Source organism: Macaca thibetana, chromosome 4 (assembly GCF_024542745.1).
Source record: "Macaca thibetana thibetana isolate TM-01 chromosome 4, ASM2454274v1, whole genome shotgun sequence".
In the NCBI taxonomy this organism is placed as follows: domain Eukaryota; kingdom Metazoa; phylum Chordata; class Mammalia; order Primates; family Cercopithecidae; genus Macaca; species Macaca thibetana.
In genome coordinates this window covers 72716081-72741575 of record NC_065581.1, presented here as the reverse complement: position 1 = coordinate 72741575, position 25495 = coordinate 72716081, and the positions used below count along the sequence as shown (strand labels likewise).

The 25495-nt window shown below is 35.9% G+C and overlaps 3 protein-coding genes and 1 non-coding gene across 10 annotated transcripts in view; all 4 read left to right on the top strand.

The window, feature by feature from the left end:
- Positions 1-25495, top strand: part of COL12A1 (collagen type XII alpha 1 chain) — a 1021934-nt gene that overhangs the window by 611238 nt on the left and 385201 nt on the right. The window lies entirely within an intron of this gene.
- Positions 1-25495, top strand: part of LOC126952142 (cytochrome c oxidase subunit 7A2, mitochondrial) — a 1153643-nt gene that overhangs the window by 903501 nt on the left and 224647 nt on the right. The gene's annotated exons all lie outside the window — the stretch shown is intronic.
- Positions 1-25495, top strand: part of FILIP1 (filamin A interacting protein 1) — a 200570-nt gene that overhangs the window by 5897 nt on the left and 169178 nt on the right. For 3 of the 4 annotated variants that reach the window (XM_050786489.1, XM_050786485.1, XM_050786488.1), the window contains exon 2: positions 23636-23724. The exons of the other annotated variant lie outside the window; for it this stretch is intronic. In XM_050786489.1, the coding sequence (XP_050642446.1) occupies positions 23683-23724 (42 nt within the window). In that variant the 5' untranslated portion in view covers positions 23636-23682. The remainder of the gene's footprint in view (positions 1-23635; positions 23725-25495) is intronic. 4 annotated transcript variants of the gene reach the window in all.
- Positions 14545-14705, top strand: LOC126954118 (U1 spliceosomal RNA). Its single transcript, XR_007725553.1, has one exon. It is a non-coding gene; the product is annotated as a U1 spliceosomal RNA (small nuclear RNA).

The window sequence follows — 25495 nt, the reverse complement described above, 5'->3', positions numbered from 1 at the left end:
ACCAGGAAGCCTGTTGTGGAAGAATTTAGAATAAGGAAAATCATACATGAACTGAGCAGCTTTAGCTGGCTGTTAACCAGCTGATTGCAGAAATTGAGAAACTCCCAGCACAGAAGTGAAGTAATACAACGTAAACCAGCATCCCCATGCTGCTGTGTCTCTGAGGGCTTTGTTTAAGCCATAGCAACACTGAGACATCAAAAGAAGGTTTGGGTCTTTTTTCCCATTTTTGGAAATGGTGTCAATGTGCATAATATTGGGTGATTTATGTGTTTCTGAGGTCTGTGAAAGACAAACTAAAAAGAATTTTTAAAGCTAATGCAGAAATTATCTTGAGTGATCTGATTTTAATTGAGCCCTTAAGGTTTAAGGATATTTCTGTTTTTATTTGCTTGCCTAAATGCTGTTGCCTACCTCCTTTACCAAAACATTGAGGAAACGATGATTGTTGCTTCACTGACCAAGGACCCTATAAGTCTGTACTTGAAAATAGTTTTTTTTGATCTTGTAAAAACTCTAATTGCAATCTTCCCAAGTTACTTTCAATAAATGAATTATCTGCTTCTTATCTTTGTAAGGAAAAGATATAAGAAAGGTATGAAATGGACACCTCAGAGTTGGCTAAATGCATTCTTTAAAAAATAATTTGCTGAAGATTTCAGGCCAAAAGAAGATTTGACTGGAAACAATAGACTGCTGGCACCACCAAGACAATGGAGTTACTGCCAACTTGCCCTTGTTTATCTAAAAGATCTATGCAAAAATTAGGTTTTCACACATACATGCGCGTGCACACACACACACGATGACACAGTAATGGGAATAAATGAACATTCTTTTTCTTTCATATACTTATGTCTTAAGTAACTCCTTTTAGGCCTTGCCTCTTTGACCGTGGTACCAAGCACAACAGGAAAGGAAGAGGTATTGCTGAGTTCATAATGCTATTTCAGTGTGGCAGCCTAAGTGCACATGAGGAAATGATGCCCTGCGCCTGTATTTGGAGCCCTGTAGTTACTGTGACGACAACACACACTAATGGCGAACAAAGAGGGTCTGCTCATCAGGGCAAGCCAGGAAGAGTTTTGCCAGCTCAGATTTTTCCTAATTATTCTATAAGTCTTGAAATGTGACACTGGAGGAATTCAAGGATCTTTGGGTTTCATTAACTGTTTAGTAAGTGACACATGCTTGAAGAGCAGCCTGGTATTTGGATCAGGGAGTGGCCTTACATATAAGCTTAACTTTCATATGCTGTGTTGATAGATATCATCTTCTGGTCACCAAACCAACTGGTTTGGCCATAGCCTGTTTATTTTGGTCTTTAAGGAAGTCAGCTGCATTGGTGGAGTTCACTTCTCAGGGCCCCTCAACTTTTGGTAAGACATCCCCACCTTCTACATTCTGCTCATTGCACAAATAATAATGATAATGGCTACATGTAATATATATTATCTATATAATATACAACATATGCAGTACATTTACTATATAAAATGATATGAATAACTAGCATATACTTGAGAAGATTACTATGTGCCAGGAATTGTGCCAAGCATTTTACATGGATGATTTTATTTGCTTCTCATAACAATCCTATGAGGTACTATTTTTATCACTATTTTAGAGATCAGGAAAATGAGGTTTATAAATGTTAAATAACTTACCCAGTGGTAGATTTAAAATCCAAATCCAGGCAATTTGACCTTATCTGTTCTATGTTTTCAACCACTTTTTAAAATTCAGGCAGTTGTTTATGGAACACCTCCACCTAGATGACTATGAGATGTTTTAATGACATGTATAGAATGTGACACTGCAGGGTAACAGCTGCCTCTATAGCATGAAAAGATTCACAAAGTGCAAAGAATGAAGAGATTTAGGGTTAGAAAGCCAACAGAGGCTCTTTTCCAGGATCCCAAAGTGGAATCAGAAGCTTCAATGGCCAGTAGAGTTGGGCCACCCTCGATAAGCTAGGCCTGGGGCACCGAGAAGCAGAAGCGATTCTTCCAGTTATTGATGGGGCAATGTGGTTCTTGGTTTCTATACTGCTGGGTTGATTCCTAAGAAGAGGATGCCATGGAGCATTTGATTTTGTACCACCTCCTTTGACACTGTTGGGGCTTTGGTCTGCTGTTGCTTCTATTGACAACTCAGAGCCACACCTTCTATTGTAAACTTTGAATGTGCTGCCAGTCTCTGCCTTGGTCATAAACATTTAGTTTGTGAAGTGGGTTCAAGAGGGAATTCTATGAAATACTTATCTCCATTGTTGGTAGCAATACTTCCTCAAGAAACCTTTGGTGGAGTGTGTGTGTGTGTGTGTGTGTGTGTTTTGGTCAGGAGGCAGTGAGGAAGCGGCTAGAAAGTGCTCCACATAAAGGCTCGTTATTGGTTCCAAATGACTTTGTTTTGGTAGTGAGTTGTTATTCTGGCAGCATGACGCTCCTTCAAAAAAAAAAAAAAAAAAACAAAAAAACAAAAAAACAAGACAAAACAAAGAGCTTGCTATAGTTTAAGAAAAATTATCTGACACTTTTAAGCCATTGGTTTGCTACTGTAGATCAGTGGCATATTTTATTGGATGTTTTATTTAATTCTTTTATCTTTATTTGCCTGCATGATGTCCAAATGTCTGACTATTTGGAAATAATTGAAACTTTTGAGTTTCTATTTGCATTTCTGGCATTTAACTTTCAGATTGTCTGAAGTAAAAGGAGAGCAATTCTAATAAAATTTTGATGGAGCAGATAAGGCTTTGCTTTCTCTTATGCCAGTGGCCATAAAGACTCCACTTTTCCAGAGTATCACATATCCCAGGTAGTGGGATTGAATACCCCAGGAAGGTGAATGTTTTATATGGGATGACATGTAATGGAATAAATCTCTACCTTCTGAGAAATTCTATTCTAATAAATTGAAACAGTAACTTGTCACAACTATACTAGCTCACCCCCTCCCCAAACACACTACATTCATTATTGGTTAATAGCACAGGACTTGTACTGCTACTCACCTGACAGGCTAAACATCTTCCTGAAGCAAATATACTGTTTGCTGTGTGACACAGACCTGTTTAATCCAAGCCAATGAAAAAGAAGTAAAGGCAGAGATGTATTACATTTCACGAAGGCTGTCTGCTTTCTTGACATTACATCTCTTGATTTCTTTGCAGTAAACTCAGTTTTCCTTTTGTCTTCTCCTGTCTTTATATAAAAAGATGTAACAGTGTCAAAGGAGAAAAAGAATTGTAATTTTTTTTTTCACCCACCCAGAAAAAGAGTATTAGTGTTCTATTCTTTGGAGACAAAGAGTTTGACTAGTTGGCCTCTGGAAGTATTTTCTTTCCCTCATTCAGTTATTCTAAATTTCTTTTGGCACACGACAGCAATAATTTCCACATTAGTCTTTAGCTAATTGTTAAGATATTTACAGCTTATCATAGTCATTCAAGAATTATCTAAGACTTCGGTAAGATTTCCTAGTTCTCTTTGCACATCTGCCCCTAGTCTAATTGTGAGCAGGCACAGGGCCTTGAGTACCACAGTGTCAATGATTACATGGCTTTGGTCCTGGGAACAGCTATACCTTATAGGAAACCAAAAGGAATGGAAACCTCTAGCCTCTGACCTCACTTGAAACCATCAGATTATCTAGTACTGTGGTTCTCAATACTCTCCATGCATCAAGGTCACCTGGGGTGCTTTAAAAATGCAGATACCTAGCCTATGTCCCCAGAAGTTCTGATTTAAGTTGGCCTGAGAGGGTGCCCAAGTATTGGTCTATTTTGTAAGCTTTTGTGTGATTTTAATTTGCATCTGATATTGAGAACAAGTTATTGCAATCATTTTAAAGACAGTACTTTAAAAGTACTTTAAAAGATAGTACTTTAAAATGATGAGTGCCACCTCATCATTTTAAAGAAGATAGTACTGGAATGAGAAGTAACTCAGCTCAAGTTACGAAACCCTCTGCAGGTAGAATTGAGTATGGAACTGTGCTTACTCAACCCTTGGTAGTGGGTACTTTCTACACCTTGCAGTGGCTATGTTCCTGTCTTAAGAGAACTGAAACTCAGGATCGTTGCCTGGCTTTACTTTTAAGATCTTGACTTAAGGATTTTTTATTACTTTCTGGGTCCATTTCTATGACTGCACCTCAGTTTTGTACTAGAGTCACATAGGTAGAAAAAGAAGTAAAGCAAGGACCAGAACTTAAATCCCCTGAGCCCCAGTCTATTACTTTTTTCTATCACACAATCATAATAAAGTAGCTAATATTTAATGAATGCTTTCTGTATGTTAGGCACTAACAGTTTCATGAGGCAGATACACATATACTATATATTTTACAGATAAGGAGGCTGAGGGAATTGTTCATCCTCCCCTCAGCCCCCAGCAAGCAGGTGGCAAGTCTGGGATGAGTCCAGGCAATTGGACTCCCCAGCCTGGGCTTGTAAGCTCTTAATCACTTTGCTATTCTGGAGCCCACTCTGAAAATATAAGGTGTTGGATGGCAGCTGCTCCCTCATATCAGCATCAAGGGTCTTGTTGCAGCTGGTTATGGTGCCCTTAGTTCCTGCTAACTGGGCTTTCTGCTTGACTAGAGATTGGGTCCTTGCCTTTCCCTCTATTTTCCCAATGAGTGGCCCAATTGGAGACAACCTATTCTTGTCAAGATTTTGTTATAATGCTCTATTTCCCCTAGTGACTTTGTTTCTTATTTCCTGTCTTTCCTTTCTCTTGGGGACCAATATAATATTTTATGCCTTACTTTTGGGCACATGAACTTTACCCCAGACATTCTGAACACAAATTCTACTGTCTTGTTTGGATCCTTGACTTTTCGCCTAGTCTTGTGAGTTTGGCTGGGTTCCCCATTTATCCTGGGATTCCTCTCTCTGGACCTCCCCCTATCTTCTCTCACAATACCAGCAACAACAGGAAAGGATTAATCACTTTGCTTTCCTATACAGCCGGTACACTGGAAACAAGTTGATCTGTCCTGTGAAACTGACAGGTCAGTGTGTTAATGTACTCTGAAGAACTTTTAAAATCTACATTTTTAGGTAGCGTGTATGGAATTAATTTTCTGATTGATTCTTTAAGTTTGAAATTCTATAGAACAGGCTCTTTCACACCTAGAGAAAAATTTATGTGTGTTGTCTGGTAAAACGAACCTTACTAAGATGAAAATCACCAATAACAAATACTGTAGCACAGGTTTTTCTAAGCAATAGAAAGCAAACAAAAAATGAAAAGATTCTTATAATTATCATATAACACATATTTACATGTAAATTCAAAAATTCAATGTGATAAATAAATTCTGTTATGACTTGGCACTGTTTTTAGAATCACCTTGCACCAAACAAGTACTCAATAACTGTTAAATTGAATTCATTAAATATCATGAAATTGATAAAGTAAATATTAATGACCAGTTTCCATTGATTGAAGTGAGCATAATTTTTCCTTGATAAACATGGCAGTAACAATTAGTGACCATTGGTGATTATTTCTCTGCTTCTCAGTTTTCTCTAAACCTTTATGGTCATGTATTGCTTTTCTAACAATATTAATTAAAAATAAACGAATGTTTTAAATGTTCACTAGAGTATCACAGAATAACCAATTCATAACTAAGTGGGAGCTGGACTTAGTAGCTCTAATGAGCATGATGCATACATGTTTCCATTAATAGACTAGAATTCTTACTTTAAAATACAGTGGCATAGACACATAACTATTGACAAAAGTCTAATTGCAGCTACTAACCCAAAACCACAACCAGGCTGTAGTTCATTAGCTGGAAACACTTCCATCCTTGGAAATCTATTTTGGAGTTAGGATTGCTCCACTCCTCTACAAGTGGTAAAGCAACAGCTGCCTTTTAATTAATGTTTCTGCTGACAGTTCCAGCTGATGAATACCATTGAATTTCCCTATTACCATCAATACTATCTACATTGCTCCAAAAGGATATATTGAGTATAATTGCTTTATTTTGCCTTATTTCACCTTATTTCTTTCTCACATCACTTCTTCCAAATTCCAGTGATGCCATTATTTACATCACCATTCACATCTTCCAGGGAATAAAGTCCCAGTGGAACACATGTGTTCCTGGTGATGTATTGTGATGGAATCTCACCAAAACGAGCACGTGAAATGCTGAGCTCAGAGAAGAGGACAAGGGGGAAAACCAGATGAAAGTGGCCTGTGGTTTCTCAGAAAGTGAAGAATTTTGTCCTTTTGAGAGAAAGATTAGGGAAAAAACAGAGCTCTTGTTTTTCTACATTGTATTAGTGAAAGATTAAAATCATCCCATTTGAACTATATCTGGGTTATATTATTTCAATTTCTCTTTCCAGACACTTTTTCATAGGAGCTGAATTTTAACAGAGCTTTCACTGTTAATTGTGTGAGAATTTAGAAGGATTTGGTCTGTGTGAAAGTACATGATTATAGAGTGAGGTCCACTCAGTCTGCTCATCTTAAACAATATGTCCTGGGACTCAATCAGGCAAGGCTCATGTTTTGTAGCTAAAAGAGGGGTTGGATTGATGCTGAACTGAGAGAACATAGGATCTAAATGGCATGCCATCAGATGGTAGAGTGGTTCAAGCTAGCAGCTGGCATCTGAAGGTCTAACATGCGGTTATGGGGTATTCTGGCAGGCGGTTAGAGGATGCCTGCATTCTGACACAGGCAGGGAGTCAGTCCACATTTGGGCAAGCTTGTCAGCAGGAGCAGGAGGGAGAGCAGGGAGGTGGGAATCAGGAACAGGATAGCTGTGGAGGAGGAGCAGTCCTAGAGACTGTGAGTGAGATGCCAACATTGTCATACAATGTCAAAACAACTAAGAGGATGCTAAATCCTAGTGCTGGGCTAGAGTTCTTTGTGTCTCTCCTGCTTCACATTTAGTAAAAATAATGTACTCATTCACCAACTATTTTTTGAAACTCATGTGTTCAGGCACTGAGCTAGGGATTGGGATACAACGGTGAATGTTATATTATCTCTGCTCTCTAACAGGAGTTACAGGCAAAACAGTGGCAATTTCAACACCAAGCGACTAGTGGGTAAATGGTTTAGTGGGACCACAGAAATGGGACCACTCACCTGGTTTGGGATGGTCAGTGATTGGTCCAGAGACAGTATAAAGTGACTCTTGCTGTGGGAAAGGGAACTGTAGAGGCCGAAAACAAGATAGGGCCTGATAAACAAGGTCTAAGGGAATGCATCAGACATGAGTGTTATTGAAAAGCTCAAACATCTGACTTGTTACAACAAGTCTACATAGCTCTACCAATAGTGGGGAATTAGTGAGTTGCTTTCTTTCACTTACATGACAATTTTAATGTTTTAAAAAATAATGTGATGAAGAGGTCTGCTATATACATATATATTCATCATAGTTAAATCTTTAGTGGCCATAATGAGGCAACCAAAGAAGCCTCTTGCGGGCTAGAAAATTCCTGACCCTCAAACCACATTGCTGAGTATTTTTTCTAAACAGTGACTACTTGAGAGTATGTTTAAAAACAGATGATGAATGCTTCCTATAAAAGTATTTGCTTTAGGACTTTTATAAGTTTGTGCACTTTGAAAAAATACTTACATATATTCAACACTCCACTTCAAGTGCCTAACTGCTGCTGAGGCAATAAACCTAGGTCGTAGCCAGAAAATTTTTGAAGCACATGTTGGAGAATTGCCTTACCACATATTAAAATGAATTTTGAACCAGAAGCAGTGGAGGTTGAAGGGGGAGTATCGATTGAGCCCAGGAGTTCAAGTCTAGCTTGGGCAATAGAGTGCAGCTGAGTCTCTTTAAAAAAAAAAGAATTTTGAACCCATATTAATTAAAACACTTTGCAGGTGGTATCAGAATCAGTTCACATCAGATGAGGAGATCAAGGGAAAATAGTAGAAGGTTCAGGAAAGTATATACCTATAAAATTGGTGTACATTTTTAATACTATAAAAATGTAGTATTATAAAAAAGAGATTTCAAATCTATACTGAAAATATGAATTATTCCATCAACAGGGTTGAAATAACTGGAAAAATATGAAATTAAATTCCTGTTACAACTTAACTAAAATATGCTCTAGATGGACCAGAAATTTAAGTCTAAAAAAATGAAGGTGAAATACTAACAAAAAAAACTACAAACATATATAGGTGGGGAAGGCTTTCCTAAGTAAGACGAAAAGTCAGTAAAACATAAGACTAAAACATTTGATTCCATAAAAACTGAATTAAAACTTTTACACTGAAAAAAAAACCCCTTATAACCATCATGAGCAAAGTTAAAATTCAAACAACAATTTGTGACCAAAATAATCAGGAACAAATGTCCTTAATATAAGACTTTTGTTTTGTTTTGTTTTTGAGATACAGTTTTACTCTGTGGCCCAGGCTGAAGTGTAGTGGTACGATCTTGGCTCACTGCAACCTCTGCCTCCTGGGTTCAAGCAATTCTCATGCCTCAGCCTACTGAGTAGCTGGGATTATAGGCGCATGCCACCACGCCAGGCTAATTTTTGTATTATTAGTAGAGATTGGGTTTCACCATGTTGACCTGGCTGGTCTTGAACTCCTGACCCCAGGTGATCCACTGGCCTTGGCCTCCCAAAGTGCTGGGATTACAGACCTGAGCCACCACTCCAGGCCAAGACTCTTTTAAATGAAAATAGAAAAAGAGACACAATAGAAAAATTGACAAATGACATAAATAATTTGGAATAAATATGTGAAAAACTACTTAATCTTACTTATAATCACTTATAATTAAAAATTAAATTAAAAGAAGATGTATTATTTCGACCAATACATTGACAAAGACAAAAAAATTCAATACCCAGTATGATAAGGGTATGAGGAAATTAACACTCTATGTTGCTGGTGGGAAAACCAACTGCAAAGGTTTCCAGAAAAGCAACAATATGTGGCAAAAATCCTTATAATCAGAAGAAAAATAAGAATATTTCCATTTTGAGAAATAAAAAAATCTAAACACATGCAGTGCTTTTGAGAGTACATTGTTTGTTCTTCCTCCTATTGTTCTCAAATCTATTGACTTGTAAAAATTTGGCAGACCTAGAGACTGTTACATGAAAAAAACAGCCAATATACTTGTTTCTCAGTTGCTTGATAGGATTTCCTAGGAGGGACCTTGTTAGAATAGGATTGTTAAAACAAGGCTGCATAGTCCTTAAGTGTCAAGTACATCTTGATAGCAACTTGTTTCCTTACTTTTGTATTATTAAAACAAACTGATAGCCAAAATTGACACATTTATGACTAGATCATGAGGGTGAGGGACCAAGGAGCAGGTGGAAGAAATGGCTAATTGCACCAAACAACTCTTTGCCATGGATCATTACCTAGAATAAAATTACTCAGGCTCATTAAACTGTTTTGGGCATGAAATACTCTGAAAAAAAATTGATTTACCATAGTATTTGTAGATACTGGTAGATGCTAAAAGATAATTGACTCTAACCTCTTTTTAGGAAAGATGATGAAGTTGAGACCTAGAAAGTTTAACTTTCTCAAGGTCATACAGCTTATTAATTCAGATGTATGAATTCATAGACAAGTCACAATGCTGTGGCACATATCTTCCTAGAATCCAGAACACCACCTGTCTTACTTTATTTCCCAAGATACCTGTTGTATAAGAGCTGTTATAACTGTTGTATGATTTCTCTGTATCCTCATGCCTCTAGCACCACCAGATGTTGGGCTTTTCGGCAGCTCACTACCCATCAATCCTGCCTGTTACTCCAGGGTGTGGAGAGAGGCTGGTGCTAACCTAAGCTCCAGTTATAGAGTGGTGTCTGGGGTGAATGTGTCCTATGTGGTGTCCATTGAAGGTGGTAAATGATTCTCAGCTGCTTCTCACTGCACTGACAGCAGGGTCATTTTGTGAATGGGTAGGGAGCAGCAATTTGAGTGAAATCTCACTCAAGATCTTGTGTGCTAACATTTTTCTTCTTTCTCCTGGGGAAGCACTTTTTTGGAAGAAGCCACTCCTGAAACATTACCCCGAGTAAAGCTAAGCATGAAGCATTTTAAGCCAAGCTGATCACCTAGATTATCTTTTGCTGTTTGATCCTGCAAAGAATGTGCTGAGATGAGTAGTAGTGCTGTATCACATAAGTTGTCCTTTCGTTTTCATACATTGGGCTCAAGCGAATGAAATCTCTTTACTTCTCTCATACCCACAGGTAAAGAGGAGTGAGTCCAAGCATCATATTTAATTATGTTAATTACAATGTAAGTGTAAATAATACCAACAACGGCGCTCTAGTTTCAACTTCTGTTTGATGATTGTCAGACCCAGAAATCTAACAAACAGTACATTATTCAACGGATTTTTCACATTGTCCATTTGTAGACCTCTTTTCTTTAAACAGTCTAGCCAATTATATTCTCATATCCTTGTTTCCTATTATCTTTTGTAGCCTCCTTGACATAATCATACTGTGACTTATGGGAATTGTTTCCCCCTCTTCCCTTTTCCTCTGGGTTCAGGCTTGGATATGTACAAATTTTGTCCCTCTGCATCACACGAGGACCCTTTCCATTAGGCCTTGTATTCAACTTCCTATGCTTTCCTGAGCTTATTCTTTATTATCTCTTATTTACGTTTTATTCAGAATTTTTTTCTTTCTCCTTATTTTTTTAGATATTAAAACATTTTTAAATTATTAATATAATTTTTGGTGGACAAATTATAATTACATACGTTTTTGGAGTATAACGTGATGTTTTGATACATGTATACATTGTGGCATGATTAAATCGGGCTAATTAATATTTATCACCTATCATTTTGTATAGTGAGACATTTGAAATTTACTCTCTTATTTTGAACTATGTAATGCCTTATTATTGATTGTAGTCATTCTGCTGTGACATACATCTCAAAACTTACTCTTCTTGTCTACCTGAACTTTTGTACCCTTTAATCAACAACTCCCCATTCCTTTCCTCTCCCCCACTCCAAGTCTCTGGTAACCATCATTTTACTCTCTATTTCCATGATTTAACTTTATTAGATTCCACATATAAATGAGATCATGCAAGAACCCTTCTTCTGTTATTTCTTCTGCTTCAGCCAGTCTTAGAGCGTCTTTCAACGTTAATATACATGAAAGCTACACAAAATCAAGGCACTTTTATTAATGTTGTAGAAAAAGGTATATTCACAGGGATAATTTTTTAACCAATAATTAACCTTCAAACTCAAGATGTATTATCAATTTCCAATTAAAACTGGTAACTCCAATCATTCTCCAGGAAATATCCACCTTGGAGGAAGGACCCAACATTTCTTCCATATTGTTGTATAACAGAGCAGAGTTCCAAGAACAAATTGATATTCAATGAGGAGATCAAACCAAACACTAGGGAGCAGGAAGATTGTCTGTCATGACTCTTCCTAGGTTTTAACATTTGTTTTTCTATTTTGGAATTTGGTGCTGTAAGGAGGAATAGTGTCTACTATGCTCAGAAACAGGGAGAACATGGTGTGAGTACAAGGGTTGTAAAGGGTGCTCAATATACTAAGAAAAGGCCAGAATCTTCATTATATAAAGTCCTTAGCTAAATTCCAGATATTTTTCATAAGTGCATTGGAGCAATAGCTTAACTTTAAAAGGAGAGTTATAAATAGGTATGTAAAATATGCATGTAGAATAATTGAGCACCATTTTACGAAATATTCCCGAAAAGATTCTGCATAATGTTGATGTTTAATTACTTTCTTTAACTCAACTTAAGTTCTTTATTAATAGTGGTTGACTTATTTGTTCAGTTTTGTTCAGACCAACTGAAGTTTACAACTGATTAAACTGAGGGTATAATCTCTTATGTTTTGTGTGATCTGGACCTGACTACAGAAGCAATTTCCCAGGTCACCTAAATCCCAGTTAAACTGAATGACAAATTAAGAATCATGATACCGATAAGACCCAATCTCTAAGCTGTCACCTGAATATGATGATCATCAATGTCACTTTTTTTCTTTTTTCTTTTCTTTTCTTTTCTTTTCTTTTCTTTCTTTCTTTCTTTCTTTCTTTCTTTCTTTCTTTCTTTCTTTCTTTCTTTCTTTCTTTCTTTCTTTCTTTCTTTCTTTCTCTCTCTCTCTCTCTCTCTCTCTCTCTTTCTTTCTTTCTTTCTTTCTTTCTTTTTTTTTTTGACGGAGTCTCACTCTATCACCCAGGCTGCAGTGGCGTGATCATGGCTCACTGCAACCTCCACCTCCCAGGTTCAAGTCATTCCCCTGCCTCCACCTCCCAAGTAGCTGGGATTATAGGCATCTGCCACCATACCCGACTAATTTTTGTATTTTTAGTAGAGATGGGATTTTGCCATGTTGGCCACACTGGTCTTGAACTCCTATCCTCAAGTGAACCGCCTGCCTCAGCCTTCCAAAGTGCTGGGATTATAGGTGTGAGCTACAGCGCCTGGCCAATGTTACTTTTAATATAACTATTAAAGCTATTGGCTCTAGAAAGAAAGTAAATGACAGATAATAATAGTTACTTTTATTGAGTGCTTCCTACCATATCAGGAACTGTGCTAAATGCTTTATGTCCATGAGATAACTATTATCATTTTCGTTTTATGGATATAATCATACTGTTTTTTGAATTCTTCTCTAAGACATGATCTAAACTCTTGTCAACTAAAATTTGGGCTTGTCTAAAACCTCAGATATGTAGATTTTTACAGAATGAGGCGAGGCTCATAAAATAATTTTTTTCCTAATAGATTTTCTAATACTTGATAGTTTTGATTTGTATACAAAATTCACTATGAAATTTAAAAATCTACCCACAAAGATATTATCAGAGTAAAAAAATGTGAGCCACATTTAGTCTTTTTAATTTTCTAAACCTCAGAAAGATTTTTTATTGTTTTAATAACAGCATCATCATAATATATTAAGATGCTGTGCTGTCCTTTGTAGGGAATGGTGGAACAAGGGATGATGGTTAGCCATCATAAATTCAACCAGTACTGTGAGCTGATTTCAGGAGAGGAATTGAGCATCCATTATTTCCTGCCAGATTGCTCTCAGGATTATTGGGAAATAAATATTTCCTTGTGGAAGGCTAACTGCTCTTAGAGCAAATCTTCAATCTTCACCTGTGTCTCTGGAACTACTGACCAGCCCAGACTATGTGTGATTTATAATTCAAATAAACATTGATTTATATTTAAGACATACTTTATTGAAAAGTTTTAATTATACTCACTTTAAGTTAGAGATCAATTAAACCTGTATTAGTCCATTCTTGCATTGCTATAAAGACATATCTACAACTGAGTAATTTAAAAAGAAAAGAGATTTAATTGGCTCATTTTCTGCAGGCTGTGCAAGAAGCATGATGCTGGCATATGCTTGGCTCTTGAGGAGGCCTCAGGAAATTTACAATCATGGCAGAAGGTGAAGTGGAGAGTAGGCATGTCACATGGCCAGAGCAGGAGCAGGAGAGAAGGGGGGCGGGTGCCACACACTTTTAAATGACTAGATCTCATGAGAATTCCATCACTATTGCAAGGACAGTACCAAGGTGATGGTACTAAACCATGAATGAGAAACCACCCCCATGATCCAATCACCTCCCACCAGGTTCCACCTCCAACACTGGGGATTACAATTTAATACAAGATTCGAGTGGGGACACAGATCCAGACCATATCAAAACTTTTGTCTGATATCTTCTTTAAATACCTAATGAGTATAATTGTCTCATGGAAAAAGGAAGCTCTGGGAAACCTAATGTACAGCTCACTCACTGCTGTCATGTCAATTGCAGACCTCTCAAGCAAGCACTGCTGGAAGAAAGAAGAAATAGCATCTCAGTTCTTTCGGTCCCTCTGTTTGCATACACTGATTGTTCTTTAAGAGAAGAAGCAAGACCCATTTTTGGGTCTGACATATGGCTACTTACTAGTTACTTCCTCCTTCACTTCCAGTCCTTCAGTAATAGGAGGTGGTAATACAGAGAGCATGGATGTTTAACTGCATCATGGGTATATGATGGTAGCATTATTGTTATAGTGAAAAGTTAGAAACAAATACATGTTTAATAATAGGGTGCTATTAACCAAGAAAAGGTGAGATTTGAATAGCTCTTAATACATCCACTTAATGACAATCTGCAGACATAAAATGTGAGAGTAAATGATATTAATAAAATAATATATTGAGTAAAAATAAATGCATTACAGAAAGTATCTTTAAGATTCTATTGCAAAAACAAGAAGATTATATTTCTAACATTAACAGTAACCATTTCCATTTGGAGATATAAATGTGTGATTTTAAATTTCTACATTAAGCATGAATTACATTTAATAAGGAAAAGAGTTGAAGCTATTTCAAAATAATTTAATGGATCAGCTCACATGGCCAAATAGATAAGAAATACTCCTTTTAAACTCAAAATTTAATAAGATATTCTCTAGAGGTCATAGTGCCAAAATTGTATGTGTGTATGTTTATACCCTTACCTTCTTCCATAAAAAGTATTAAAACCATGATCAGGAAGGTGGTTTTCCCAGGGCGAGGCTCATCCATTGCACACCGGATGTGCTGACCCCTGTGATTTCCCCAAATGTGGGAAACTTAACTGCATAATTTGTGATAGTGGGGGACTGCGTTCATGCTTTCCCCTTAAAAAAAAGTTTTCATGTGGATTTGGTAGAAATTGTTATCCATTGTCCCAAATAAAACTATGTCTTTATGTTTTTAAATAAAACATTTCTTAGTTAGCATATGCATGGACATTTTGCTTTCCCATGAGTGAATTTGTTTCATTTTGTTTTTTAAAGATCGAACAGTCACATATTTACAGAAAAGCTGGAAGCACAGACAAAGACTTTTTTTTTTTTCTTGAAACACTGGAGAGTAATTTCTGATCTGATGTCTCACGTTTCTTTCGTTGGATCACCTACAAACAAGGATATTCATCCGTATAACTACAACACTAGCATCAAGGTTAGGAAATTAACATTGATACATCACTATCATCTAATACTCAGAACCCATTTAAGTTTCTCAGTTGTCCCAGAAATGTCTCATATAGTGAAATAATTTATTTCAGAATCACACATGGCACTCAGTTGTGTCTCCTTAGTTTATTTCACTCTGTAACATTTCCTTAGCCCTTCTTCTCTGGCCCTTTAAAGTCCTATAATATTGTATCATAAATAAGCACTTTGAGGAATCAAAGTAAATGATCCTTCCTCAAGATTGTCCATAAAGTTAAAAAGCAACATACGATCTTCTCAACTTTAGTCGGTTTGAAAGTTGTCAGACCTGGTTTCATATCCACACTCTGCAACTGAGAAAGCCTTTGCTCTACCATACCCACAGTCTACCCTCTAGAGTATAGACCTTAATTAGAAAGGTAGAAAAATATTGAAATGGGTGATGAGAAGAGAAAAGTAAAAATATGGCAAAGAGAATTTGAGATTTGGAAATGTGCTGTTTCTTTCAATCTTTATGAGGCTTAAGATGGGTTTTTGGAAGACGTAATATTTAGGACATACTTTATATGATGTCTCTGTGACCAATATATGTGTTGTGAAGATAATTTGATGCTTTTAGTTCTTTAAATATTTCTTCTTAAATAAACCCATTCAGTCCATTAACCATGGTTAATGTTTTCCCACTGGTTTGTACATGTCATAGTTAAAGACCAATGTAGACTAGCAGGGAAGTAGAAAAAGAAAAATTAGTACATTCATGAATTATTCTCTGTTCTACTTTAGACAAGTTAATTTTCCTTAAATTATCAGGTTCCGTCTTAATCATAGGCCATTTGTGGTTATCAAGAAATAAATGTTTGTATGTTTGGCCTTCACAATCTTACATTTCCCACTAAAAGCCAATTCAATTAGTCCTTTAACATCTTATCACAAAACATTCAATGTGGGAATCAAAATTTTTAAAAAATGGATAATTCTTAGATTTATAAAATTGTTCTCCCAATGAATATTAACTAAGACTTGAGAAAAACTATTCTATTAAATTAACATTCAAATGTTCTAATTATATTAGGAGGGTAACTCTTGTTCCCAGAATAATCATTTTAGAAATTAAAGAGCACTTATATCATAGCACCCTGGGTGGGTAAATGAAACTTCATCCAAAACATGGCCCCCAAAAATAAAGTCCCACCCAAGATTACCTTTCATTTTTTAAGACCAGAGAGTAAAGGATTATACTCCTGTGGTATGACATGCAACATCTTTGGATTTTCCAGTAATATGAATGAAAAGAAGAAATAGCTTAGATTTTATAAAGACTGTTGTTTCACTGATTTCACCAGTTTAAAGCAACTTGCTTGCAGTACTTTACAATTATAATTTGTACGTTAAAAAATTTAAATTACCTTAGTAATAGATTCTCCTTATAAAAAGTTATAACTTTACAGATCAAGTTGACATACCCTTTGATTATTGCCCTCTGTAATGCCCCCATCTTAGTCTCCTCTCTAGAAATAGTCACTGTTAACAATATAATGTATATGCTTCCAGAATTCTCCATAGCATTGCTCATAGAAGATATATCTATGTTTGTATTTTAGCATAAATGATATGTACATTAATTCACCTGACAACATGACTTAGACATTTTTTCAGTTCAAATAGGTTCACTTCATTTTAGAAAATTGCAGCGTGTTCTTCCATAGAAAGGATGCACAATTATTTCTTTAGTCATTCTTGATTTTGTGAATATTTAAATTGTTCTGAATTTTTCACTGTTACAAATAATATTATGATGAAGATTCTTGTACTTGCTTCCTCAATACCTACTCCAAAGTTAGTTGACTCTGAGGTAGATACTAACAGTAGAATTTTGAGGTAACAGGATATGTAAAGTGATCCATGAATGCACAATACTTACATTTAAATTCCCTTCAGCAGTGTATAAATATACTTATTGAATTTAAATTTGAATTTCCTCCATCAAAGTGAGGTTGAATGCCAGTTTATATAAATCTTGATTATTTTTATTAGTTCTTCTGTGAGTTACCAGTTTATATTATTGGTCTATTTTTCAAATAGATGATTCTTTTCTTTCTTTAAATGATTTGTTGATTCTAATCCTTTATTATTATTTAGGTTGAAATACCTTCTCCTAGTACTTGTCTTTTCACTTTTATACTGCTGTGGTTGATGTAGTTAAACTCATTATATTTTCTTTTCTTTTTTTTTTTTTTTTTTGAGACAAGGTCTTGCTCTGTCACCCAGGCTGGAGTGCAGTGGTGTGATCTCCGTTCACTGCAACCTCCGCCTCTCGGGTTCAAGCAATCCTTCCACCTTAGCCTCCCGAGTAGCTGGGACTACAGGCACTTACCACTATGCCCGACTAATTTTTTTATTTTCAGCAGAGATGGGTTTTGCCATGTGGCCTAGGCTGGTCTTGAACTCCTGGGCTCAAGCAATCTGTCTGCCTCTGCCTTCCAAAGTGCTGAGATTACAGACGTGAGCCACCTCGCCTGGACTCATATTTTCTTTTATGGCTTTTGCTTTTTGTGTTTTATTTCAGAAGGTCTTCCTAACTCTAAGGCACCATATATTTGCCTACATTTTCTTCTAATAATTTCTTATCATTAAAAGATTTTAAGTCTTAATTACAATTTTTTGAACAGTGTAAGATGAAATCAAACTTTTACTTTTTATAAAAGGATAGCTAGTAAGTCTCATTGATTTGAAATGGCATACCATTATTTTCCCATTGATTTGAAGTTCCACTTTTTATCATATTTCATAAACATATGTGTTCTATAGATGCATACATATATACGTACATATTTATCATTTAAATACACATATTGGATGGTTCTATGATTATTCCTCATTTTACAGACAAGGAAACAGGTACAGAAATATCAAATAACTTGCACAGCAACACATAGTCAAGAAATAGTGGAGCAAAAAATAAAACATATGGATCTAGATTTAGTCTGTGGCCTTAATGACTATACTTTCTATAAATTTTCTGTTTGTTTGTGAGTCTATTTTTTGAACTCTATTCTGTTTCTTCAAACTACTTGTGTATTGTTGCATTAATTCATTAATTTCCTTCCCAATTGCATTTTAAAAACAATCAATGGCAATATATAGAAAAGTCATTGTTTTTTATGTTGTTTTTGTTTCTTGCTATCTTGCTGAACTCTCTTCTTAGCTATAAAAGTTTTTCCTTTGATTATCTTGAAATTTCTATCATTTTCTCTGTAAATAATAACAGTTTACCCCTTATTTTTCAACATTTATACAACTTACTATGGTTTCACTTATTTAATTCCATTGGCTAGGATGTTCAGTCTAATGTTGAACAGTAACAGTAGCAATGGGCATTCTTGTTTTGTTCTTGACCTTACAATATTTCTAATAAATGTCACATTTGCTGTATTTTGGGGTAGATACTCTTTATTAGATTAAGGAAGTTTCTTTTTGTTCTTACTTTTTACGCAAACAGACGCACACACAAGTATATTACATATACACACATAATCACAATTGTCTTTGGGCATCTATTGAAACTGTTTCTCTCCTAAATCATATGATTAAGTTAGCCAATTATATTGGATTATATTGGTTGTTCATTATTAAAAAGCTATATTTTGTATTCCTGGATAAACCTTACTTGATCATAGTGCATTATTCTTTTAATTGATTGCTGAATTTAAATTTCTAGTATTTTATTTAGCAATTTGCATCTATGAGAGATTTGCTATGGTTTTCTTTCCTTATGCAGTCCTGTTCGAAATTTTTAAAAAGCTAATGCATATTCTTAAAAGACTTTTTTTATTTTTTAAAGAGTTGGTCAGAGTTGCCTATGAAATTTTGTGGACCTGATTAAATTAGGGGAGAGGGGAGTATATTTGAATACCATTTCAAGTTTTTTCTGCCTTTGTTGGATTGATTTTATTTTCTTCCACTTTTTTGTGATAGTGTAAAAATTATAAATTGTATTTGTGTTTTTCTACTAAATGCTATTCAGTTAGCGCTTGAATGAAATATATTTTCTATTAATATTCAGAATTGGTCTGTGTTTCTCTACAGTTATTAAACAAAACCAAAATTTTTGTATGCTTTAGTTTTACTTAAGTATTTCTTCCCATTTCAATTCTCTTCCATATTGACCTAATTTGAAACTTTATTCTACATTGTTACTTTAAAAATTCCTGTCATTGTTGTTTTAAAAAATCAATAGTTATCTAGAATTAATAATATAATTTAATTGATTTTTTTGTTCACCATTATTTTTCAGAGCTTCCTTATTATTATATTCATTTTTACTTTGGTTGGCAAAATTATATCAAGGAATTATTGTGAGTGGTAAAGTTTCTTGTTCCTTCATGTTTCATTTTCATTCTTGAATGATAGTTTGGTTGGATATAAAATTGCAGGTTTAACTTTTTTTCTTGCTCCTTTGATTTTATTCATTCGTTAACAAGAAAATTGTATAGGAGATTTTGTTTTTTCTTTCCCAAAGATTTTAGTATTTGTTTCCTTTATTCTTGGTTTGGGAAATGTTAATATAATATCTAGGTATGGTTTATTATTTAAATTTATCTTACTCAGAACTTGGTTGGACCTTAAATTGCAACTAAACTAATGTTTATGTTACCTTCCTTCCATTCCTGCTAATACTACTCCGATTGGGTGGATGATGGAGCATTTGAGTCTATTTTACATAATTCCTAACTTTTATTTTATTCTTTTTATATATTCATCACTTTTTATTGCATTCTGGAAGAAATTTTTGGATTAATATTACAGTTTAGCAATTTGTTCTTTGTGTCCATTCTCTTATTTGACCTACTTGTCGAGTATTCTATTTAAAAGATCAATATTTTAATAGGTGTGCTTTCCAATTGATTATTTTCTGTGGATTTAATATTCTCTCACATATCTCTGTGGATATGACTTGTAAATATTCTGAAGTCCTTTTCTGACATTATTAATTCCGGGCTGTAAATTCTTCGTGTTTTAAAAACAAAGAACTCTATTGTATCTCTTTTTAATGGTATTGGCCTTCCTCCAACACTTAGTGACTCCTGCGTGTTCATCTGTTAGCTGAGACTCCTTATTAGGCTCTTTGTTCTATGTGATCCTGCAGGCTGCTTAGAGAGAAGGACCAGATTTGCTGCAGGAACTTGTATTTCAGTCTGTTTTCAAAAGTGTATGGGAGGGGATGAGGATACCGCTGGCAGGGTGCCTCATAGATTAGCTCCTGGTAGGGGAGAGGCTGTCTCATTCCATTGGTAGCTCCAGCTATTCAGGGTGTCCAGGATGCTGCTTTGTTTCTCTGATTCAAGCTTCCATACCTTTGACTCCCAGCTGGAAGCAGTAACTCCTGTTGCTACTCTTTGACTCCAAATGTGGCCTAAGTTGGTAGAGGGAAGGTGCACAGTTCAACCTTGCTCTTCCTACTGCTCTCCTGTAGCAAACACTGTTGTCTTTTGTATCCGTTCCCAACATTTATTGGCAGCACTCTCCTATTCTTGTTTTGAGCTGGTTTTAAATCCTCCTTCTAATAACACCTGCTTTCTGTCTTCCAAATGTCCTCTCAAAGTTTATATGGTCCTCCAAAGCTTGATACTGTTTCCCAGCTATATGCATTTAAAAATCCTTTCTAAAATTTTGAGATTTCCAGTGGGAAAAGGAGACTACAATCTATTTCCATTCTACCACCTTGAAATGGAAACCAGCGTGTAATCTTCAAAACCTTGGGAGGATGTTTTGAAAAAAATGAGTTTAGCAGACCAGTTTGCAGGACTGCCATTTATGGTTGTGTATGCTGCTCACAGTATGAAGGCATCCAGCTGAGGAGGTAGCCAAGAGCTGAGAGCAAGGACATTGTTTCTTCCCATCTGTCAGAAAGCAACTGACAGGCAGGAGGGACCTTTTCTTTCTAATTGACACAAGGATGTCCTGTGGGTCAGCAGTCGCCCTAGTCATTTGAGCTTTAAATTACATTATGTATGATGATGATTCTGCAGGTGTATACGTAGGTCAAAATGCATCAAATTATTCATTTGAAATATGCATAGTTCCTTGTGCATCAATTATACTTCAATAAAGCTGAAAAATAAAGTAAAAAAAGTTAAAGACATTTTATTATGCAAGTAGTAAAGTGTGTAAAATGTTCTGTTGGATTTAGAGGATAAATGTTTAAGATTTCATATTTTACAAATTGGACAAGATATAAAAGCTTTACCTTAGTTGACAAATAACAATAATTCTAAAAGAAGATGCATTCATGAACAGGATAGTTAGAGGAGAAAAGAGAGTTAAAAGGAGACAGTAACTAGCTGTTAATCATCTTTTCTGATAAACAAAGTGGTATAGTTAACCCTCTGCCTTGGATATCTTAGGGAAAGCCCTAGGTAGAGAGGCAGAGGGATGAACTAAAGCTGTGCTGTCCAATACAGTAACCACCTGTGGCTATTCAAATTTAAATTAATTAACATAAAACAAAATAGAAAATAGAAATTAGGTTCTTCAATCATATTGCTGTATTTCAAGTGCTCCCTAGTTCCATGTGACTATAGTACTAGACAGCACAGATACAGACTAGTTCCGTCATCACAGAAAACTCTATTGGACAGCACCGACCTAGTTGATCTCTTAATTTAGGTCCTCTACATACCAATAGTTTTACCTCTGTAGATTACTACATTAAATGTAATCCCAGATCTTAATTGCCAGGGGGTCTAACAGAAGATAGAATATGGGTCCATACTGGTTGCAGAATAGGCATTCAGGAATCAATAACGTTGATTGGTGATCAATAACATTGATTGGAATCAATAATGTTGTTGATGAATGGATACATGAATGAAGCTAGCAGTGAATTCCCACTATTTGATAAAATACTGCATTCATTTATCCATTCATTAACTCAAGAAATATTTATCAAATACCTACCACTTGCCAGGTACTGGTTCAGGCACTTGATCAGGAAAGTAAACAGACCAAGATTACTTCCCTTCTGGAGTTTACGTACTGGAGGATGGGGTAAATATTGTAAATAATAGGCATAATAAATAAGTAAATCATATCACAATTTGATTTGCTCCTTGACTTAAGGAGCAAAGGAGCTGTTGCTCCTTGACTTAAGTTTTGAAAGGTGAAGTCTAGCTCCTGTGTTAAGAAGACATAGTAGTAAGCCAAGGACAGAAGCAAGAAGGCTGGCTGGAGGCTGTTGCATTATCTAGGTTGAAAATGATGGTGGTTAGGTCCAGGGTGGTAGCAATAGTAATAGTGAAAAGTGGTCAGATTCTGGATATATTTTCTGGGTTGAACTATAAAATTTCTGACTGGGTTGGATGTGGATGTGAGAGAAAGGGAGAAGTCAGAGTTTCAGCCTAGCAACTAAAAGGATGCAGTCAGCATTAATGGGGATGGGGAAGGCTACAGGAGGAGCAGATAGAGGATAAGACCAGAAGTTGAGTTTTGAGCATGTTAAGTTTGAGATGTTTATTAAACATAGAAGTAGAAGAGTTGAATGAGTTGCTGGATATACAGGTGCAGATTTGGGAGAATAATATGGAGTTGAAATAGGTTACTAACAGGTAAGCAAATATATTCTCTGTTAATGAACCAAAGTCTTTGTATATCAGAAGGTAGAATTGGCTGGCTGTGAGTTTGGGTAAAAATATCATCATTTTGTTCTTAGCATGAGCTGAGAGACCTGTTAGCAAATTTTGCTTTGCAAACATTTACAAAATGTTCAGGCATTACACTCAGTTTTAAAAAGGAAATATTTCCTGCAGACATTGATATTTAGTGTGCAGAGTTTTCCTGTGATTTTCACAGAAAGCACTTGAGCATTTTTGTTAATATCAATGCTATGTTAGGACAAATGCTGGTATTATTTTCTCCCAGGCCCATAATATTTTTAACAGTTAAACCCAAATCACTGTACTTTAAATAGACTTCATTTACCACTGCAGCATAAATAATCTATTTTTAGTCATTGGAAAGAAAATCTTGATGTTAATTTAAAAGAAGGAAATAGTAAAAGGTACGTACTTGAGTATTAGGCCTGAGTCTCATAAAAACAAGTTAATCAAAATTGGGGAGCATTATAATCTTAAAAGAATGACGTCAAGGGTCTGATGTCTTGGATTCTTAAGGGAAGACATGGAACAGTCCAACATCTGTGCCAGAATGACCTCTGTGAAGCATAATATTTCCTTTTAAATGTTTAGACATCATGATAGTTTTCCATGGTTTTAATTCATAAGATATGGATTTTTTAAAAGCCACAGAAGCATAGCAATTTTTTTCAGCTGTCCCCTTACCATCTGTACCATGCTTTTAACCCCTATTAACTCCTAATGTGAACAATTCAACTAGAGCCTTCTTTCAGAAATATGACCATCTACAAACATCTCTGGATAAGGAAATAAAATGACAAGGAAAAAGTTCACTGACTCTGAGCTAGGGTCATGAAATCTAAAGGTATTAATAGGAATAAACTAAGATAAGAAACATCAGATAGTTTGTTGTGGTTTAACTTCATTGCTTTCATAATGCGTTTACTATATTTTTCTCTTGTTAAGACTCTGGCTCTTTTCTAGGTCAAACATATTCTAGTGATCCATGTTGTGCAAAGAACCCTTATTTTATGATATCCAGAAAACTGTTTTGGAAGTCTCAGAGGAATCATGTGAGTTAACATAGGAGACTCATTCAGTCTGTTTATTTTCAGCTGATTTGCTTTCTTAATTGAGTAATCCAAAACTGGATATTTATGTAAAAGAAAAGATATTTTGCTATGTTTATACTTGAGCATAATTAGCTAGTTATTTTTCTTTCTCTTTAGTTTTACCGCCACTACACACAAACATAGTAACCAATTAGGTTATAATAGAACAAGATAATTCAATGGCTTGGTTGCTTATTCTGTATATTGAATGCTAAATAGAAAAAAATATTTATGTTGAATATATGAAATTTTTTCTTTCCATGAGATTATAAGTTAGGGAAACGGGGTGTGGGGCACAATAGTGGGCTTTACTTTGTGCCCTGAGAGCAGCAATTCTAAGATTCACACATATGCCAGAACATGGAACTAAATGCAGACTCTTTGGCCCTTTGCTCGCAGATATGTCCTTTCTTGCTAATCTGTTTACTCTCTATCAAGAGCCAAGTGTATCATCTTCGCATTTCTTGCATATATTGTGCTCATTTTCTATTCTGTGGCCACTGTGAAGACTTCAGGTATAGATGAAGTTATGTGACTGAAAAATAAACATCTGAGTAACTACAGTCTTTGATCCCTCTTCCCATTCCCCTACCCCAGACTTTCCCACCTCCACTTAACTGCTCTTGGGCCACTGTGATTATGAGAGGGGTAGTGGAGAAGTGGAGATGGTAGAAAAGTGGTTTCTTTGGAATGAGTAAAGGATGGGGGCAGCTTCTCTGCACCCCCAGAAAGCAATGGGTTACAGGAGAGTAAACACACACTGGGCAGTGGGCTTGGCTTGAGTTTGAGAGAGAATTTTCTAGAGTTTAGAGAGAGGAAGGAAAGAAATTTGTTGAAGCAGCTGCTGTACACAGCTATAGCAATACTTATCAATATGTATAGGTATATGTGTGTGTATATATATGTATGCACACACATATATGAGGTTTAATTTGTAAGATTTAATAAGATTTAACCTTATTTGTAATTATTTTTTATTATCAGCAAGATTTATATTAACGTGGTACACATCAGGATGGGCAAACTAGTTCTTTACAGCTGTTATCCCTCCTGATTGGGTCAGTATCTCTTCTGTCCAGCCAGTGACCCTGCCATTCCAGTTGTGCAGCCTCTCCCCTTGAATTCTCTGGGCCTCCCCATAATCCAGAAGACAAAGGGGTCAAGCTTGGTGCCTCAGAGGGCCTCAAAGTCACTTCAGTACTATAGCTGGCATCCTCAGAAACTCACTTCAGCACTATAGCTGACATCCATTCTGATCGGTTGTTAAATATTTAAAATCCCACCTCTGTGATCTATCTGGAGCTGGGCCCTAAGGAGATGAGATACTTAGAAAGGGCAAGTCCATGTGGGCTTCATAGTTGGTAGGGGGAGAAAGAGAGGTGGTAAGAAGTGTGGAAATAAAAATGGGGCATGAAAAGGAGACTGAAGGGTGTGGGAAGAGAGGTGAAGACACACTGCTGAAGAAGGGCACTGTGAGTCAGCGTGGGCTACATCTGGATGGCCTGGGGTAGCCATGCCTTTGCTTTTCATGCCTCACTTTTCAAGTGAGGACCTATCTTCGCTTGAAAGTTGTGTAGGAACCTTTGAGAAAATACTTCCTATTGTCCCTCTGAGCATGCACACCCCATCCTCTCTTCTGCTAATCTCCTGTGTTGCATGCACATACTTTGCCCTTGTTCAAGCGGTGCTCAGTAAGAATTCTTGAATGTTTGCTTTCTAATGTGTATGTCCA